This window comes from Marmota flaviventris, chromosome 8, assembly GCF_047511675.1.
Source record: "Marmota flaviventris isolate mMarFla1 chromosome 8, mMarFla1.hap1, whole genome shotgun sequence".
Classification (NCBI taxonomy): domain Eukaryota; kingdom Metazoa; phylum Chordata; class Mammalia; order Rodentia; family Sciuridae; genus Marmota; species Marmota flaviventris.
Window position 1 is genome coordinate 58,869,374 of NC_092505.1, and position 20,425 is coordinate 58,889,798.

A 20,425-nucleotide genomic window follows, 5' to 3' on the forward strand; every position below is an offset into this window, starting at 1 on the left:
TTTTTGAGCATCAGTTTTCTCTTCCTTGGTTTTATATTGCTTTTTCCTCCCTCATAGTTCTCTTGTATGGATAAAATGAGGTAACATATTTATAAAGCACTTTATCTAAATGATAAAGTGCTTTATAAATATGTTGTTTGTGGTGATCAGGATTGTTCTTAAGGAAAATTGACAAATAGGTAAACTTTGTCTTTGCATTATCTCCTGACTTAATCCTTTTGAAATGGTGTTCACAGGGTCCTATGTCATTTTAAAGGTTCTTATTACAGTGACTTTTAGATCTTAAATAGTTTCTAAGGTGTAATGGAAGCCTGTATAAATTTGTTCACTTAACAGATGAACAGTTATTTTACATCTTGCTATGTGCCTAGGCATAAAATTGGGACACACCAGTAAATGTGTGATGAACATGATTGTTGCCTTCATGGATTAGACATTAGTTGTTCACTTGTAATTGTTAAAGCACACAGGACCAACTTGGAGTAAGCAGTACTCTTTTGGGAAAAAACAAATCCTGTTTTCATTCCTTTCCCACCACTGTTTGAAATTTAACAGCAGTTTTAGCTTGCTAATTCCCACTTTAAAACATGTATGAAAGTATATAATTTGTATGTCATGCTAAGGGAATAGTGGGTTGGATTAAAGGGTATGGATATCAGGTGCATATTTCAGGGAAAAGTAGAGAATTGACTGAGCTGTTACACTGGGGGATTTGGGTTGTCATAAGTCAGTATTCATGATCAAGAGGAAATGTGATGGACCCAAACCGGACCTAGTCCAGTAGAAAATATGTGGAACATTGATTCCGATGTTAAATTTATTAAGGACTAGAGTGAGATAAAGCAGCTTTGTGAGAGCTGTTTTCTGTCTGTCTTCTGGATTTGTAGCTACTCAAAATTGATGCTGCCCTGGAGTGAGATCATTGACTGCATTAGAGTCATTGTAGTTTTTAAAAGTAATTACTTGTTTGTTTAGTCTAAATACTTACCATTTACTCGTTTTTGGATAATCAATATAAACTTCTTCTAAAAAATGTTTAATTTTATGCTCTCTCCCTTCTGTCATCCTGTAATTTGCAAAGTTTGTTAAGTAGATAAGCATATTTAGGACTTAAAGATTTTAATGTAAATTCCTTTTTTCTTTTTGGTACTAGGGATTGAACTCGGGCACTTAGCCACTGAGCCACATCTCCAGCTCTATTTTGTTTTTTATTGAGAGACAGGGTCTCACTGAGTTGCTTAGTGCCTTGCCATTGCTGAGACTGGCTTTGAACTTGCAATCCAACAGGGAAATAAGCATCTCCAAAAGCTAGCCTCGGTGTGATATCTGTTCATTTTGTTTTCCCTGCCCCTCCTTTTCTTTACTGTTCTTAACCCCCAAAGGAAATTTAGTAAATTTTTTTTAATTTTCCCCAGTAATCACATAAAGGATACATAGAAGTTGCCTTGAAATTTTTATCATGTTGTTGTTAGGATTGATTGAATTGATTTACCTGCTTGGTTGGTATTTCGTTTCTTTATCATTTCATTTGCTCCAAGGTACACAAGCAATTGCGCTCTCGGCTGGAGATTCTATAAAATAGTTATTTTATAACTAGAATAAGTTCATTTTAGTATTGTCTAATTCTGATTCTGTGAGCCTCAGTTCCATTTTAAGTTTCTAGCAGTTTTCTATTTTGGGGGGAACATCTTGTTTTAATAGAAGTTCTTTAACCATTTGCTTAGGATAAAGAGTTTGAACTTTGATTTTTAAAACGTAAAAAAATTAACAGTGTCCAGTGTTTCTTCTTCTGAAAAACTTGTTTTAAATTTGTGTTTTTATTAGTACATTATGGTTTTACATAATTGTGTAGTTTATTTTGACATTCATGAATGCATGCAACATAATTTGTTTCCATATAATGAGTGAAAAATTCAACCTTGACTCTGTGAATCTGGCTTTTTTCACATAGCATAATATTCTCCATTTCTATCCATTAGTCAGCAAATGATTTAATATTATTCTTCTTTATAACTGAGTAAAACTTCATTGTGAATATAAAACACTTTTTCTTATCCATTCATCTACTTGACTATTAGCAATTGTGCTGCTATAAACCTTGGTATATACTAGGATAAGCTGATTTTAGTTCTTTTGGATAAATACCAAGGAGTGGATAGCTGTGTCATATGGTGCGGGTCCATTCCTAGTCTTTTGAGGAATCTCCAAATTGTATTCCAACATGGCTGTACTAATTTGCAGTTCCAGCGACAATGCATGAGCGCACCTGTTTTTCCACATCTTTGCTAGTGTTTTTTGTAGTATGTAGTCTAGGTAATTGGTATTACAACTGGTGTGAAATAAAATCTCAGTGTAGTTTTGACTTTCATTTCCCTGATTGCTAAGGATGTTGAACACTTATTTATATACTTTTTGCCATTTACATATTTTTCTTTTGAAAAATGTCTTTTTAGTTCTTTCTTTTGCTCATTTATTGATTGGGTTATTTGGTGGGGGTTTTTTTGGTGTTAAATTTTTGAAGATTTTTTTATATATATTCTGGGTATCAATCTCTTGCTGGAAGAGTATCTGGCAAAAATTTTCTTCCATTCTGCAGGCTTCCTCTCTGTGCTCTCATACCTTTGCTGTACAGAAGAAGTTTTTTGATTTGAAGCTAACCCTCTTATTGATTCATTGTTTTATTTCTTGAGCTGTAGGAGTCTTATTAAGTAAGTCAGTGCCTGCACTTATATGATATAGTGTTGGCCCTATGTTTTCTTCTAGCAGTGGCAGTGTTTCTACCCTAATTCCTAAGTCTTTTATCCACTTTTGAGTTGATTTTGTGCAAGGTGAAAGAGGAATCTAATTTCATTCTTCTACATATGGAGATCCAGTTTTTCCTGTACCATTTGTTAAAGAGGCTATCTGTTCTCCAATATTAATTTTTGGTACCTTTGTCAAATCAGGTGACTATATCTATATGGATTTTGTCTCTGTAACTTACTCTTTTCTTTTGATCTTAATATCTGTTTTTATGCTAGTTTTGTTACTCTAGCTCTGTAGCATAATTTGAGATCAGGTGTTGTGTTGTCATCAGCACTCTTATTGCTCAGTATTGTTTTGGCTCTTTTATTTTTCCATGTGAATTTTAGGACTGGTTTTTCTAGTTATGTAAGAAATATCATTAGTATTTTGATGGGGATTGCATTGAACTTACAAATTGTGTTTGATAATACTAATTCTGCATGCCCAACAGCATGGGAGGTCTTCTTCTATTTCTTTCTTCAGTGTTCTACAGTTTTCACTGTAGGCCTTTCACCTTCTTGGTTAAGTTTTTCCATATATATATATATATATATATATATATATATATATATTTTTTTTTTTTTTCTTTTAACTCTGTGTTTTGTGCACAAGAGATTTTTGAGGTAAAGGAAGATTTTATAGAGGTTGTCATTGCAGACTCAGATCCCTATAACACAGTCACTGGAGTAGATCTTGGGCCACATCATGACTTTGCTCAATTTGTTTCAGTAGTATGGCTTATTAATATTCCCTGAATGTCTTTTGGTTAGCGCGCTGCAGTTGTTGCTTTTTCTCAGCTCTGAATCTTGAGAGATAGCCTCTGTAAGAAAAGAAACACCAGATTAAGAGTTTTGTTAAAAGAGCAAGGTTACATTCAACTTTGAGATTTATCATTTATATAAAATTTAGAATGTCAGTGCTAGACCCCATTCTAAATACTCACATATCCTTGAAATGGCCTTTTGATTTTTGGATGTTCACTCCACATGTTTGTGATCCATGTCACAATGTTTACATTTGTTTATTATAAGGTGGATTGATCTGAAGAGTGACTTCAAAAGACTTAAAAAAAAAAAAAACCAGGAGATATTTCACAGGTACAATCCTATGTTTAAGAGATTGGTAACTAGGCTGCACAGATCATTTTGGAATAAGCCTAAACTTGCTAAGGCTTTTGTAAAACTTGTATTCCAGATATTCTGTCCTTTAAAAGGTTGTTTTATTGCACACCATCTTTCCATTGTTCATGAGGAGTTCCATTGTGGTTTATATCTTTAAGATTCTCTATTTTGATGAAAAGCAGAGGCTATAATTCTGTGTTAGAATTCAAACAGGAAATTTATATCAGAAGCAGGGATTCTAATTGTAATTGAGTATCCCAGGAGTCCTCTGACCAGAGGGCCTGGAGCCAACTCACTGCTCTGCTATTGTATCTGAAAGACAGTGGCATTTTTTGAAGGCCTTTTTTTTTTTTTTTTTTTAACTACCCTCCCTTAATTAGAGCAGCTTCATTACTATCATTCTCATTCTCCTATGTAAATGATGTGCATGTATTAAGGATACAGGTAAGGTTATTATTCTATAAAATTTTCCAGATAATTATGTCCAGCCAAGTATATCCTGTTATTCTAAATTCTTTTAGCTCTTATTGTCCACAAACTAAGTAATTCCATGTTTTTATGACATTGTCTCTATATTCATTATGCTCGTCTCCTGGATACCCACACATTCAGGTTTTTTTTGAATAGTAGTTAATGATAGTAGTTAATATTTACAAATCATTATATAGATTTGTTGTTTTACTAAAACCTTACCATTAGTACTGCGAGACACTTAATATTAGTAAGGTATATCCTATAAGTGTTCTCTATAGTTTTCTCTAATCATTTGAGAGAAAACCCAGTAAATATTTTAATTCCTACTAAGATAGTAAGTACTAAGTATCTAGATGTATAAGAGAGTGAAAGGACTGGTTCTTGTCAACATCAGGGCTCAGTTTAAAGTTAAGAAGCCTTCTGGTTGTGGTGGTGCACATCTGTAATCCCAGAAATTTGGATAGCTGACGCAGGAGATGGTGAGTTCAAAGCCAACCTCAGCAATTTAGCGAGGCACTTAGAAATCAGTGAGACCCTATTTCTAAATAAAATATTTAAAAAATGGGCTGGGGATGTGGCTCAGTGATTAAATGCTCCTGGGTTCAATCTCGGATATATCCCCCCAAATAAATAAATGTAAAATTAAGAAGCCTGAATAACCTCTTTGAGTTCAGTGTAGGTAAAACATTTTATTTTTCCAGTCTACTTTTAATATTTTAGAAGAATTATTTTATTTGTACTTTTTGGTGTTTGAAATCATGATGATTGGATATACCTTCCCGGGCTTAGTAAAAGTTGGAATGAAGAGATATTAAATTCCAGGGTTGTGATGTTTATCTTTTATGGCTGTTCTCAAACTCTGATATGTAAAGGTATTTTTATAAGTACAATAGGAAGGCTCAAGTGGGAAAAGCCATTACAAATGCTTATATTGTATCAGTTTTCTTACTGGTTCAAATACAAAGCTGTGGTTCCTGTCTTCTTTACTGAAATATCATCATAGAGAAGAAAAGCATAATTTTTTGTTGTATTGTGGACAGTTTTTCTTTTCCATTAAAATTGTGGAGTATAGTGGCTAGTCTTAAAATCTTTTACCTTAATTAAGATAATGATTTGTTTTGTTAGACTTGTGAGATATTACTTCAAAGTTGTCAACTCTTTTTTGGTGCTGTGCATTTAACTTGGATGAAACAGGGAAGTGTCAGATTGTATGAAATCATTGCTGCTTTTTTCCTTCTTTGGGACAATTGGAATTTAAGAATGTATTTAAGCCTGCATGGTGGTGCATGCCTATAATCTCAGCAGCTCAGGAGGCTGAGACAGGAGGGTCATGAGTTCAAAAGCCAGCTTCAGCAGATGCTAGGTGCTGAGCAACTCAGTGAAACCCTGTCTCTAAATAAAATACAAAATAGGGCTGAGGATGTGACTCAGTGGTTGAATGCCCCTGGATTCAATCCCTGCCCCCCCCCCCCCCGCCCCAAAAAATGTACTTAATATTTTGGATTTTAAAATTTTTGGATCTAATCTTTCTGGATGTCTTCATTTTGTATTCAAGATCAAAAGACTGAGTTTGTCTTCAGAAATGCTAAAAGTACAGGAAGAGAAAGGTTTATTTTTTAAATGAGGAAGAAAATGACTTTTAGTAGGATTTATAGCTAACCTGCAAAGTTGTAATTAAGATGAATAAAGGAAAGTTTGGGGGGATAGAAAATGATAATTTAGAGCTCAGTTAGATTAAACTAGGTTTTTAGCAAAGGTTTCTAGGATTCAGACTTGAAGGGAGAATTTGAAAACTTTGAGAACTGCTGTTTGTACTTGCACCGTGATTTGTATGCATTCAAAACACATGTAATAGTGTTGTAAATAAAAGTGGTGCTGACAAGATTTGAGTCACTTCCACAAGTGGTATTAGATTTGTGCTAATTAAATCATACCTTTTGGGGTGTTTTACTTAGGAACTAAAGACAAAAATGCCCAAGACAGCTGACCATGTTATAATATAAACTACCTATAAATCACTTGGTTATCTAATGTAGAAGTCACTCATTACTTTCACGCATTGCTTTTGTGTCTGAAATGAAGCATCTTTAAGCAAGAAAAAATCGATCTCACATTGCTTAATTGCTTTTTTTTTTTTTTTTAAATATTTATTTATTTTAGTTCTCGGCGGACACAACATCTTTGTTTGTATGTGGTGCTGAGGATCGAACCTGGGCCGCATGCATGCCAGGCGAGCGCACTACCGCTTGAGCCACATCCCCAGCCCCATTAATTGCTTTTGTTTAGATAAACACTTCCTCAAATTTAAATGGATATCAATACTGATTATAGTGTGCCACAACATTTTGTATCTTCATTTAACCAGTAATTTGGTTTTGGTAGGGAAAGTGCTTTATAAGTATTATATTACTTTTTCTTTCATTAGGTTAGTGTACATTATTCAGTTATCATTTTGAAAATAAAATTGATATAATGGAAGAGTGACAGAAAAAAAATGCAGTTCAGTCACTAGGTCTAAAGGATTTATACTGTACTGAGAACTGAGTTTAGATTTTACAGAGAGGAGAGAAGAAGCAGGAGACATATTGCTATTTTAAGATAATTCTAGTCCCTAGAACTAGAACTGGTATGTATTCTGAAATCACGAAATGAACAACTTAAAGCTCTTTAAATGCTAGGTACTGTAGTACAGTTCAGAACAGTTGAAGAATTCAGAGAACAAGATGATATGAACTATACCTAGTCAAGTAGGAGGTGGCTCTTAAACATGAAGAGAGCCTTTGGATTACTGCTAGGTATGAAGGAAGGCAAACAAGGTAAGAAGATAGTAAACAGAGCTAGAGCCAGTGAACGGTTATAAATGGGGCTCAGTTTAGAACCTGTTTGATTTTGCTTTTAGGCTTTATATCCATTAGCACCCAGTTAACATTCTTTTTCCCATCTGACCATATTCTGAGAAGTATTATATTAATTTTTAAAACAACAAATACAGAGAAACAAAAATTGAAAACCTTACCTTCCTAAAGGGAGAGTAGTCTGAATATAGTGTAGGCACTTTCAGTTGCACATATTTTCAAGTAAAATAAGGAGACCCCTGTGAGCCTACCATTTGCTATTTGACCCTGGGCATCTTTAACATTCTTTCCATTACTTAGATATATGAAGTATATCTACTTCATAATTTTTGTTTTCAGTAAAAGATGTCATGTGTATAAACTTAGCATGGAGCCTGGTCTATAGAGTGACTGAATGAAAAATATTGCTTATAATTGAAAAAAATAATTTTATGTGATAAACTAAGGTGAACATTTAAAAATAATTTGTAGTAAAGAATATAGTTTATTTTGTGTATTTGGGCAGTTTTTTCAGTATAATTCTGTACAGTTCTCATTTTTTTTAAAATCCCTTTCTTCCTTTAGGAGACAAGGATGGCAGCAAGGTGACCACAGTGGTGGCAACTCCCGGGCAGGGTCCAGACAGGCCACAAGAAGTCAGCTATACAGACACTAAAGTGATCGGAAATGGGTCATTTGGTGTGGTATATCAAGCCAAACTTTGTGATTCAGGAGAACTGGTTGCCATCAAAAAAGTATTGCAGGACAAGAGATTTAAGGTAATACCTCTGATATTTCATATACTTTGTTGCTGTCTTAATACATTATATGATTATTGGTTAGATGTACCTTTTGCTTCAAATTTCATTTGTTCTGTTAATTTTTGTTCAACTCAACGAATATAGTAACTTATTTCTAGTTATGTATTTTAATAGAAATAAACTTTATTGAAGATTAATTCTTTTGTAACCACTGCTATGAAGAACATTATATATAGAAAATCCTGTGAAAGGGAAATTGCTTAGTTCAAAGGTCACTTTGAACTTCAAAAAAGTGACCTTTCCCTGCATTGTGCTTCATTGGTTTAAAGCATCCGAGAAACACTGGCTGTGGCATATGTGCATTTGATACAGCTGACTGTGCATTCCTTTCCTTATATTAAAGGAAAAATATCCTTTAATCTATGGTGAAACACCATTACATTTCCCCAATAACTCTTGTCTGTCTTTGCTGTCTTTTCGTTTCTTTTTCCTTCTGACCTTATAAACCAGAAATCCCCAAAGTTCAGTTCTTGTCCTTTATTTTTGTTTCTTAAACCAAATCCTGTGCATGGAAGCTTGTAAGTCATTTCTGTGTTGTGGTATAGTGGAAAGGATCAGGAGACCTGAGCTCCAAATAAGATCCTGCCATTAATGAGCTGTGCATCCTTTTTCTTTTCTCTGTTCTTCCCACTTTGCAATATTTTACTAAGAGCTTCCCATGTATTCAGAACTGTGCTAATCATTAAGGGTCATAAAAATAAATAAGAAGTGACCACTGTTCTGAAATAGTACAGTCTAGTGTCATTTTGTTCTGGAATGTCTAGAACATTCTAATGAGTTTTGTTTTGCTTTTTGATAATTCTAAAGTTTTTTTGTTTCCGGTTCTCACTTCTCCCAAGCACTAGTCTCTGTTGCTAACTGGCTGTTAGAATGTTTTACTATTATTTCAAATTGGCAATCTAACTCTGACTGACAGCTTTTATGACCTAGTAGAAAGCCTTCATCTTGGTTTCCAGACCTTTGGATTTGCTCTTTCCTTCTAATGGTTTCATCACTCACCTGTCATTTACTTTCCTACTAATACCCAGTCATTGTCAGACTTGGTCAATTTTCCTACCCCCGTTCCCATTCTCTTGTCAATATATTTCTTCTTCTTCTTTTTTTTCTCCATCAGTACTATTCTAGTCAGTCTTTCATTATTTGTCTTAATGACTAGTAAGATTCTATTCTGGTATTTTCCCTTCTAATCTTTCTACATACCAAAACTAGAATACTCCTGATATTCTGCTTGGTCATGTTATGCCTCCTTCATTGGTTCTTAACAGTCTAAAAAATAAAACTTACCTATTTCATTTGTACACTCAGAAGACAAAACATAGTCTTGCCTTTCCTTATGATACTCAGATTTCCATACTTTGATATCACTATCCTGAAATGTGTTGGTCTTTCTGGCTTCTCAGCTTTCATTCAGCTTCTGTATTAGTTTGTTTTCCACTGCTAAATAAAAGCCCTGAGATTGAGGAACTAAGACAGAAATAGATTTATTTAGTTCACCATTATGGAGATTGAAAAAATCTGAACAGCATGGTGGTGGCTTTGGTGAAGGTCCCCTTGGCTGCATCACTTTGTGCTAGATGACATCATTTCCAGAGTATGTATAATAAAGAGAGGTCACATGGTGACATAGGAAGCCAGAGAGCAACTTGGGGGTTAGATCTTTTCTTTTATAAAAACCCTCTAACTAGAACTCGCCAGGATCCCACAGAATTTAATCAGTTCCTTTCAAAGGGTGAACCTAATTAATTCCCACTATGCCTTACTTCTCCCCTACTCCTCCCAACACCATCATACTGAAGACTGAGCTCCCAGCACATGAATCCAGGGGTTTACAGTTAAACCATGATCAAACGATGGCAGCTTCCTTTCTTTTCTTTTTCTTTTTTTCTCTCCCTCCTTTCTTTCCCTTTTCCTTTCTCTATTCCCTCTTCCTTTCCCTCCCTCCCTTCTTCCTTCACTACTCTTTCTTCCTCCCTGCTTCCTTTCCATTGTTTTTCTTTCTTTTTTAGGGTCTCACTTTGTTGCCCAGGTTCTCTTTGCAGATTCTCCTTCTTCAGCCTTCTGAGTAGCTGGAACCACAAGTGCCTCCCACCATACTTCACCAAACCATGGCAGCTTCATTACTGTCATTCTCATTCTCCTATCTAAAAGCTGTGCATATATAAAGACACAGGTCAGATTATTATTCTATAAAATTTTCCAGATAATTCTATCCAGCCAAGTGGATCTTGTTATTGTAAATTCTTTTAGCTCTTATCCTCCACAAATGAAGAACTTCCATGTTTTCATGACAGTGTTTCCATATTTATTAGGTTTGTCTCCTGGATTCCCACACATTCAGATTATTTTTTTGGAATAGTATTAATGATGGTAGTAAATACCTGCAAATTTTTATTATATATTTTTTGTTTTCCATAAGTAGTTTTATTTAAAACTTATCATTAGTAATGTGAGTTTGTACTGTTATTATTTGGGTAAAGAAACCTAAATACACAGCGGGGATTGTGGCTCAGCGGTACAGTGCTCGTCTAGCACGTGTGAGGCTCTGAGTTCAATCCTCAGCACCACATAAAAATAAATAAATAAAATAAAGGTATTGTGTCCAACTACTTCTAAAATATATATATATATTAAAAAAAGAAACCTAAATTCATGTTTTCATGACAGTGTTTCCATATAGTCTGATTCCAGAGCCTTACTACATTTTATCACTGAATTAAATTTCTTCCCCCTTCTCTCTCACACACAGCATTAAACTATTCTGTATCAGAGCATCAGATTCCCACACAGCATTCCTGTTTCTTTGATAATATTAAACCACACCTCCCTACCTCTCCATAAATAAAGATAGATATTGGCTTTATCTTGTCCTCTAATGGTTACCTTATTCTTTAGCTATTGGATTTTTTTCCTCATATCAAAAAATGTGTATGTATGCTTTATTAGAATACAATTCTTGTCTTTTATGAAAGCATTCTAGTTATACATAGTGGTTGGATTCATTTTGACAAAAATCATACATGCAAGGAATTTGATTTCAATCCCTATTAACTTTGTCTTTCCCTCTCCTCCTCCATTCTCTCCTCTACTGATCTTTCTTGTGCTCCTTTAAATATTTTTGATGGATACTTTCTGCATATGCTATTCCAAGTCTTTTATTCTTCCAAATGTATTTAGGACCCTATTTTTCCTAGTTCTATGAGGCATGTAATTGGTATTTTGATGGGGATTGCTATTGATTTTTACTTTCATTCCATATTACTTTGGGTAATATGGCCATTCTGAGAATATTAGTTCTGCCTATCCAAGAGCATGAGAGGTCTTTCTATCATCTAAGGTCTTCTTCAGTTTCTTTCTTTAGTGTTCTATAATTTTCAGTGTAGAAATATTTTACCTCCTTGGTTAGATTAATTTCCAAGGATTTTGTGTGTGTGTATGTGTGTGTGTGTGTTTTAAATTTTTATTTCTTTAGTTGCACATGGACACAATACCTTTATTCTATTTATTTTTTATGTGGTGCTGAGAATCAAACCCAGTGCCTCAGATATGCAAGGCAAGCACTCTGCCACTGAGCTACAACCCCAGTCCTAGGGTTTTGTTTTTTTAAAGGTTATTGTGAATGGCATTGTTTTCATTGTTCAGCTGAATCACTTTTGGAGTATAGGAAAGCTACTGATTTATGAGTGACCTTGTATACTGCTACTTTGCCAAATTCACTTATCTACTCTAGAAGTCTTCTGGTGGAGTTGTTTGGGTTTTCTAATCAGAGGATCATGTCATCAGCAAATGGACAGTTTGACTTCTTCTTTTCCTATTTGTATTCCTTTTTCTTCCTTCTCTTTCTTGATTGCTCTGGCTAGAGTTTTGAGAATTATATTGAATAAAAGTAGTGAGAGAGTAGAGATCTTTGCCTTGTTCCTGATTTTAGAGGAATTGCTTTCAGTTACGTTGTTTTCTTTGGGATCATCATGTATAGCCATTATAATATTGAAGTAAGATTCTTTAACCCTTAGTTTCTCTGGTGTTTTTAACATGAATGGGTATTGAAGTGTATCAAAGGCCTATTCAGATGATCATATAATTCTTATCCTTAATTCTGTGAAGTGGTAATTACATTTGTTGATTTGCATATGTTGAACCAACCTTGAATCCTTTGGATGAAATCCATTTAATAAAAAAAGAGGAATTATCCTCTTTTTTTTAAGCTATCAATGGATCTTTATTTATTTATATATGGTGCCAAGAATTGAATCCAGTGCCTCACACATGGTAGGCAAGCACTGTGCCACTGAGCCACAACCCTAACCCCAACCCCATATCATCCTCCTTTATGTGTTTTTTGAATGCAGTTTATTAACCTTCTATTAATGATCTTTACATCAGGGATGTATCCCTATGTTCATCAGGGATATTGGTCTGTAGTTTTCTTTCCTTGATATGCCTTTGGTTTTGGTATCAGGGTTACACTGACTTCATAGAATAAATTTGGGAGTGTATACTGCCTTTCTCATTCGTAAAATAATTTGAGAAAGACTTAGTACTTCTTAAAAGGTCTGGCAGAACCTGACTAAGAATCCATCTGGTCCATTTTTTTGGGAAAAGATTTTAATTCCTGTTTCGATTTCATTACTTGTTATTGGTGTGTTAAGATTTTCTCTGTCTTCTTGGTTCAATTTGGGCAAGTCATATGTGTTTAGAAATTTTGTAAACATCAAGGTTTTCCAATTTATTGGAGTACAGATTTTCAAATTAGTTCCTTAATGATCATTTAGACCAAAGAAATCTCTGTGGTGACATCTCCTTTTTCATCTCTAATTTTGTTGATTTGAGTTTTCTTTTTTTTGCTTATTTTGGGCTGAGGGTTTATCAATCATATTTATCTTTTCACAGAACCAGTCCTTTTTGGTGTTGATCCCTGTGTATTGTAATTTTTATTCTCTTTCATTAATTTTGGTTTTGATCTTTATTATTTCTGTCTTATACTGATTTTGGAATTAGTTTGCTATTCCTTCTTTAAGGCCTTGAGGTGGAGCATAAGCTTATTTTATGTTTTGGGGAATCACTTTATACTTTTTTTTAGTTTAGGCACTGAATGTTATAAATTTTCCCCCTAGAATTGCTTTCATACTGTCCCAGAGATTTTCGTATGTTGTATTTCTGTCATTGTTTGTTTCTAAGAATTTCTTGATTTCTTCTATGATCCAGTCTTTATTTAAAAGAGCATTGTTCAATCTCCATGTGTTTCTGTAGTTTCTATTATGTTTCTTGCTGTTTATTTCTATTTTTATTCCATTATGATCTGATAGGATGCATGGTACTAAATCAGTTTTTTTTTTTTAATATTTGCTAAGACTTACATTTTGACCTAGAATGTGGTCAGTTTTGAAAAGGTTCTATGAGCTGCTGAGAAGAAGGTAAATTCAGCTGGTTTGGGGTGAAATATAATGTAGATGTTTTTTAGGTCAGTTTGATTTATAATATTATTTAGGTTGGAAGTATCTTTGATTTTATGTTTTGATGGCCTGTCTATTAATGATAAGGGTATGTTGAAATCACCCAGTATTATTGTATTGGTGTCTGAGATTTAATGTCATGGAATATTTTGCTTTAAAAATGTAATTGGGTATACCGACATCTGTGGGATATATATTTGCTGTTGTTCCCTTTACCAAGATGTAGTGGCCTTTGTTAATTCTGTTAAATTTTTGCTTGAAATTTGCTTTGTCAGCTATGAGAATAGCTACTTCTGTTTGTTTTTGGACTCCATTTGCATAAACTATTTCTTTCTATTCTTTTACCTTCAGCCGGTGAGTATCTTTAACTATAAGTCTCTTGGAAACAGCATATAGTTAGATCTTGTTTTTTGATCCATTCTGCTAATCTCTGACTTTTAATTGGGGAAGTGAGACCATTTATATTCAGTGTTATTATGGATATGTATTATGGTATCCTGCCATTTTTTATTATTATATTGTCTTGAATCTCATTTAGTTGATTATATTTTTATTCCTCTTCATCTATTTGAGAGCTTTGGGATTTGTTTTCTGTTCTTCTATGTGCAGTTAGTTTATCTTTGAATATTCTTTGTAGTGCTAGCTTGCTGGTCATGAATTCTTTTAGTTTATCTTGTCATGGAAAGCTTTGACTTCCCTACTGAATGTGAAAGAAAGCTTTGTTGGGTATAGCCATCATAGCCAGCAATTATTTTTTTTTAGAGCTTGGACTATCTCATTCCAGAAGTATGAAGTGAGTCTTACTAGCTTGCCTCTAAATGTGATCTGATGTTTTTCTTTCAGAATATTTACTATTCTTTCCTTATTTTCTAGGTTAGGCGTTTTGATTATGATGTGTCTTGGAGAGAGATTCTGTTGCAATCTTGTCAGTGTGAGGGCCTACATCCTTCCTCCATGTGGATGTCTGTCTGATATGGGGAAAGTTTTCTGTTTATTATTTCAGTGAAAATGTTCTTAATGCTTTTAGCCTATATCTTTTTGTTCTCTTTTATGCCAACTAGACTCAGGATTGTTCTCTTGATGTTGTCCCAGAGTTCCTGTATATTCTGATCGTGGTCTTTTATTTATTTATTTTTTATTACATTCTGAATGTTCAAGTTTATATACCCGGTCTTTAAGGCCTAAAGTTCTGTCTTCAGGGCCTGAAGTTTTTTATTTGCAAGCCAAGGAAGTCATAGTGATTGTACGGATTGATATAGAAAAATCATATGACAAAATTCAACCCCCACTGATAAAAACTCTAAGAAAGATATGACTAGAGAGTACTATGGATTAAATTATTTCCCCCAGAAGATATGTATAGGCTATAATTGCATACCTAGGAATAAGGCCTTTTTCCCCCCTTCCAGAAATGTCATTATTATGATGTAATTACCTCTCCTATTTGGTTGATTTTTTTTTTTTTTAAATGAAGAATATTAAGTCCCTTACCTCTCCTTTTGGTTATGTCCTGTAGATATTTCTTTGTGGTTCCCATTTAATGTGAGAAAGGATTACCATCCTGATGCAAATCTATAGCAGGGTAACTTCAGTAGTATAGAGAATGCTGCTGCTGTGCCTCTCCATCCCTACTTATTCAGATACTGATGTCACAATGTTACATGTGTACACATAACTTGTTCAGTACCATAGAATTAAAAAAATGTTTTTTTCTGCATTATTCTATTATATACAGTAGAAAGCAAAAGTAACACTAGCTTTTATATATGTAATGAATTTTGTTTACCGAAGATCTTTCTGTTTTCATAGAGATCTGAGTTCCAAATCTAATGTCCTTCAGTTCAGTCAGAAGGACTCCCCTCACAGAGGGCACATCTAGTGGAGATAGACTACTTGGGTTCATGTTTATCAGATGCTGTGGTTTGATTGTGTATGTCTCTCCAAAATTCCTGGTGACACTTCACTGTAACAGTATTGAGAGGTGGGCCTTGAGGAGGTTTGGGCCATGAGTCTCCAACCCCAGAGATGGGATGTTTACCTTAAGATTGCTTCTCCAGCATATGCAAGGTCCCTTCAACCTTTCTTCTCCTCCCATCCTGTGAGGATACAGTAACAAGATGCTTTGACCTTGGACTTGCCAGTCTCCAGAGGAGTGGGAAGCTGAGTTCTATTGTTAATAAATTACCCAGTGTAAGGTATTTTGTTAGAACACCTGGAAGGCACCAAGGTATCTGGGAAGGCCTCCATTTCTTCCCCCAATAGGAAGGACACTCTTGCTAGTTTGGAATTTTATCCTAACTTTGAATGTATCAACTCAACTGCCTTTGGCGATTCAGGGTTTCTACAGAGAAATATGAGAGAGAACCTTTGGGAAAATGAAGACAAAAGCTCCTTTCCTCTCAACCCCATAGGTGTTAATACCAAGCTCTAGAGCATCTTAGGGAACAGAGCATTTTGTGGTAGCATCACGAGGTGAGCAAAGTGCTACCATTTCTTTGACATCAATTATTTTGAGTTAAAAGAAACAGGAATTGAATGCGTTGAGTGTAGATGTGATGAGGCCTTTAAAAGCCCAAAGTTATTACAGATTTTTATCAGACTCCACATTGAAAATACTGATGAAGTCTCCTATGTTTTTTTTGTATTTATTTTTTAGTTGTAGTTGGACACAACACCTTTATTTCATTTGTTTATTTTTGTATATGGTGCTGAGGATCGAACCCAGGGTCTCGCATGTGCGAGGCGAGCGCTGTACCACTGAACCACAACACCAGCACCTCCTATAAGTTTTATTCTCTAAACATGTAATATCAGTCTCTATAACCCACTGAACAAAAAGCTTCCAGGGTTCGTTCTTCCCCCACCCACCCACCCAATGTGGAATTGCTTGTACCTTGGGTTTTAGGGACACTGAATTTTGTAAAATGAAGTGTGCACAAAGAGAAACCTTTAGGTCAGTCATGAAGGTAGGCTTTGTGCACCTTCTAGCTGTGGCATCTTCCCAGGGCTGGGACTCAAAGAGCTACTTTGATGGTTTCTTCCTGTCCTTCACCTTAAGTGTTTAGAAATGGATACTTTATTAAAATTTACATGTGCCATTTGTCATTTTACTAGTTTGTTGTCTCTAGAGTTGTAAAATTATCAGAAGTTTAGAAGTTTTTAAAAAATAAAGTCTTGAATATTTTTCTAAACAAAAAGATCACCTTAGGCCAATTTTGGGGTTTGTCTAATGTCATTAACAGTTTCCATAGTGGGAAAATAATTTATTAATTATAGTTTTGCATTTCTGGACAGAGTATTTTAGGACAAGTAAAACACAAGTGAGGATCAAGTCTGTTTGGAATTTGTAATATTTTGTTTCGTCTACAGGAAAGATCTTTTCTCTAACTATAGCTTCTTTAAATTCTTTTTTAATATTTATTTTTTAGTTTTTTAGGTGGACACAATGTCTTCATTTTATATTTATGTGCTGCTGAGGATGGAACCCAGGGCCTCATCCGTGCTAGGCGAGCACTCTACTCATGGGTCACAACCCCAGCCCCAGCTTCTTTAAATTTTAATTCAAAATATCTCCAAGCGTTCCTCCTTAGCTATATACAACAAATTAAACCCTAATATTTTATAAAGTTTTTATTTATAAATTAACATTCTTTCCCTTTGTCCATTATTTCTAAGACAAAGGTAGAAGTGTGATCATATATTGACAATAGTTAAACTCAATTCTCTTCTTGAAGAGTTTGATAAGTTAAAAGACAAGAGCTCATTTGTAAAGTTTAGTTACACTATCTCGTGAGCTTGGAGACAACCCTATTAATTTACCAGAATCCAAAGCTGAGTCTCATCATTTCTTGGAGACACCTGCTCTCAAACCTTTTCCTTAATGATTAAATTCTAAAATAACCCTGTTATTAGGAGAAGGTTTGTCCATAAGTGGACTTACTTGTTATTTCCTCCTTATTGTAAGCTGAATGGCATGACAGAGCAGAGGCAAAGAGTCATAGAAGCAATTCTTAAGGTTTCAACTCAGAAAGGTCCAAGTTCCCAGGCATGGCAACAGCTTTGCAGATGCCTTCATCATGATAGCTGAAATAACAAAGACCTACAGAGGTCAAAGCTGAGAGTGCTGAAGCACCTGCCTTAGCTTCATGTAGGGAAACACTTGACTATGTAAATGAATACCTATTTTTCTTCAAAATTTTCCAACTAGTTTTAGTATGCATTGTTTTTGAGTCTTCTTTGAATCAGTCATTAAAATATATGCTGGCAAATCGTATTTTTCAAATTATTTGAGGGCTGGGGATGTGGCTCAAGCGGTAGCGCGCTCCCCTGGCATGCGTGCGGCCCGGGTTTGATCTTCAGCACCACGTACAAACAAAGATGTTGTGTCCGCCGAGAACTAAAAAATAAATATTAAAAAACTCTCTCTCTCTCTCTCTCTTAAAAAAATTATTTATTTGAGATTCTACTACAAAGATGGAAGACCTTTTTCCTTCTCTTATTTTTCCTCTTATTTGTACATATGGTATGGATTCATTGACTTTTATTAAATGAATTTTAAACTTTAATCACTTATTTTGATAATTAACTTGCCTCAAATTTGGCCAGGGAAAGCTCCTTCAATCTGGGTCAAGGTCCTCTTAGCTAGTAGAACTAGATAAAATAGATGTGTGTGGGTGTGCTTGCATGTATACACACATGCATGTGTATATGTATATATACATATCTTTTTCTGTATTTCTTTTTTTAAAGTTCATACTTGAAATTTCAGAGCAACATTATAGTTTACTGTAAACTCCCTCTTTATTTATAATACCATTTAGTTCTAAAAATGCCATTTTCTGGCATATATTTTTAATAACTGATTAAAGAAGACTCAAAAACAATGCATACTAAAACTAGTTGGAAATTTTTGATGAAATATGGGTATCCATTTACGTAGTCTAAAAAGTGTTTCCCTACAGAATACTTATTAGTTACAAAGCAAAATATAGTGCCCATAGGAAAGAATTCTGCAAAAACTGCCATACCTGATGGAAGTCAAGATTATATGTAATGGGAAAAAAATTGGCGATTCTGTTGAGGCTGGATGTCCTCTATTGTGCTCAAGGAGGCTAAGCTCAGTTCCTCCATACCCCAGCGGTCAGACATACTCATGTCTTGCATTTCTCCAGTACCAACCTACCTCAGGATGGAATGGAGCACAGCATATTCACCTGAAACTTGTTATCCACAGTATGTTTAGTTGTTTGCTCAGTCCTAGAATTCACAAATTAGAACTACTAACTCATACCCCTGGACTATTAAGAGTTCAGTATTTGTTTTTTTTCTTTTGGCCTAAACGGTATATGACTCATGTATACTGTTCAGAAAATATTTAGGTTAGTTTTTCTTTTTCTTGCTTTTCAAAAACAAGTTTTTGTTCTTTAGCATAGTTAAAAGTCAGGAAATTCCTTTTTTTTAATATTTGCTTTTTAGTTTTTTTTAGGTGGACATAATATCTTTATTTTATTTTTATGTGGTGCTGAGGATCGAACCCAGTGCCTCACGCATGCCAGGCGAGCGCGCTACCACTTGAGCCACATCCCCAACCTAAGTCATTCCTTTAGAGTAGTTTGGTCTATCCTTTTCTGTATGTATCTCTCAGTATTTTACCATCATTTTTTTTTATTTTCAAAAATTAGTTATGTTTTTGCTCTGTGAATCATTAACATTTCCAAATTTCCAAAAGTCAGGACTGTAGACGTATCATTTCTGCTGTTTCTTATGTTCTGTTTTATACTCATGCCCTGTGGATAGCCAGTCTCACATTATGTTCTGATTTACTTTTTCTGAGTTTCTTTCACACAAATGAGCAGATATGTATAATTTTCTTGGTTTCTTACACAAAAGGTAGCACAGTTGGGATGCTCTTTTATATTTCATTTTTTTCTCTTAACTGTATTTGCTGGCAAACATTGTATATTATTAAGAGACTTTTTGCCATTCTTTTCACAACTGGATGATTGAGTCAACCATTCTATTTGTTGATGTTTAAGTTGCTAATAGTATATTGTGATCTAAAAGAGGATTGCTGTGAATAATATTGTGTAATGTACTTTTGTATTACAGATAAGTCAGAGTAAAGCAATAGAAATGGGACTGTTGACTCGAAACTACTTTACATTCTCTTCAGTAATATATGACTGTATCACTTAACTTTGCATACAGAAGTACCTTTACATTTTCAGTTTTAGCTAGTTGTTAATCTGATAGGTGAGATGGTATCTTATAGTTTTAATTTACAATCTTCTTATTTTGATTGCAATTGAGCAGTTTTTTCCATCTGTTCAAGATCCAATTTATTTGTTTTTTGTGAGTGCATGTGAATTCTCTGTCTCTTCTCTCTTGCCTACTTTTAAAGTGGCTTTTTGGTTTTATCACATCCACCCCATGAGTTCATTATTCTGAAATAATGAACTTTTGTGTGTGGTATTTTTTTATTTTTGGCTAGGTGACAGTTCCTTCTTCTTCCTCCTATACTATTGAATTTATTATTCTTTAATCTTATTTGCTTTCGTGTTATGATTAGAAAGCGTTTCCTCTATGCTCAGGTTAATGAGAAATTCATCTTTTTTTTTTTTAAACTACATTTTTCACATTTATATTCTTGATCCATTTGGAGTTTATTTCTGTGCATGGTATGAGTTACTGATTTAATTTTATCTTCTCTAAATAATTAACCAGCTGAGTACATTTATTAGAAAGTGTATCTTTGTTCCAGTGTTTTGAGATGTTCCTGTTATTATATGCTAAATTTCCATCTGGGTCTGTTATTGGACCTTCAATTCTGCCCCACCAGGGTATTTGCATAATCCTGTGAAGCTACTACATTAATTTAATTATAGAGGCTTCATAATATTTTAACACTTGGTAGGATTAATCTGCCCTTCTAGCTTTTCCTT

At 34.4% G+C, this 20,425-nt stretch overlaps 1 protein-coding gene across 2 annotated transcripts in view; it reads left to right on the plus strand.

Moving 5' to 3' along the window:
* Gsk3b (glycogen synthase kinase 3 beta) overlaps positions 1 to 20,425 on the plus strand; it is a 164,844-nt gene that overhangs the window by 59,341 nt on the left and 85,078 nt on the right. For both annotated transcript variants that reach the window (XM_027935936.2, XM_027935937.2), the window contains exon 2: positions 7,799 to 7,992. In XM_027935936.2, the coding sequence (XP_027791737.1) occupies positions 7,799 to 7,992 (194 nt within the window). The remainder of the gene's footprint in view (positions 1 to 7,798; positions 7,993 to 20,425) is intronic.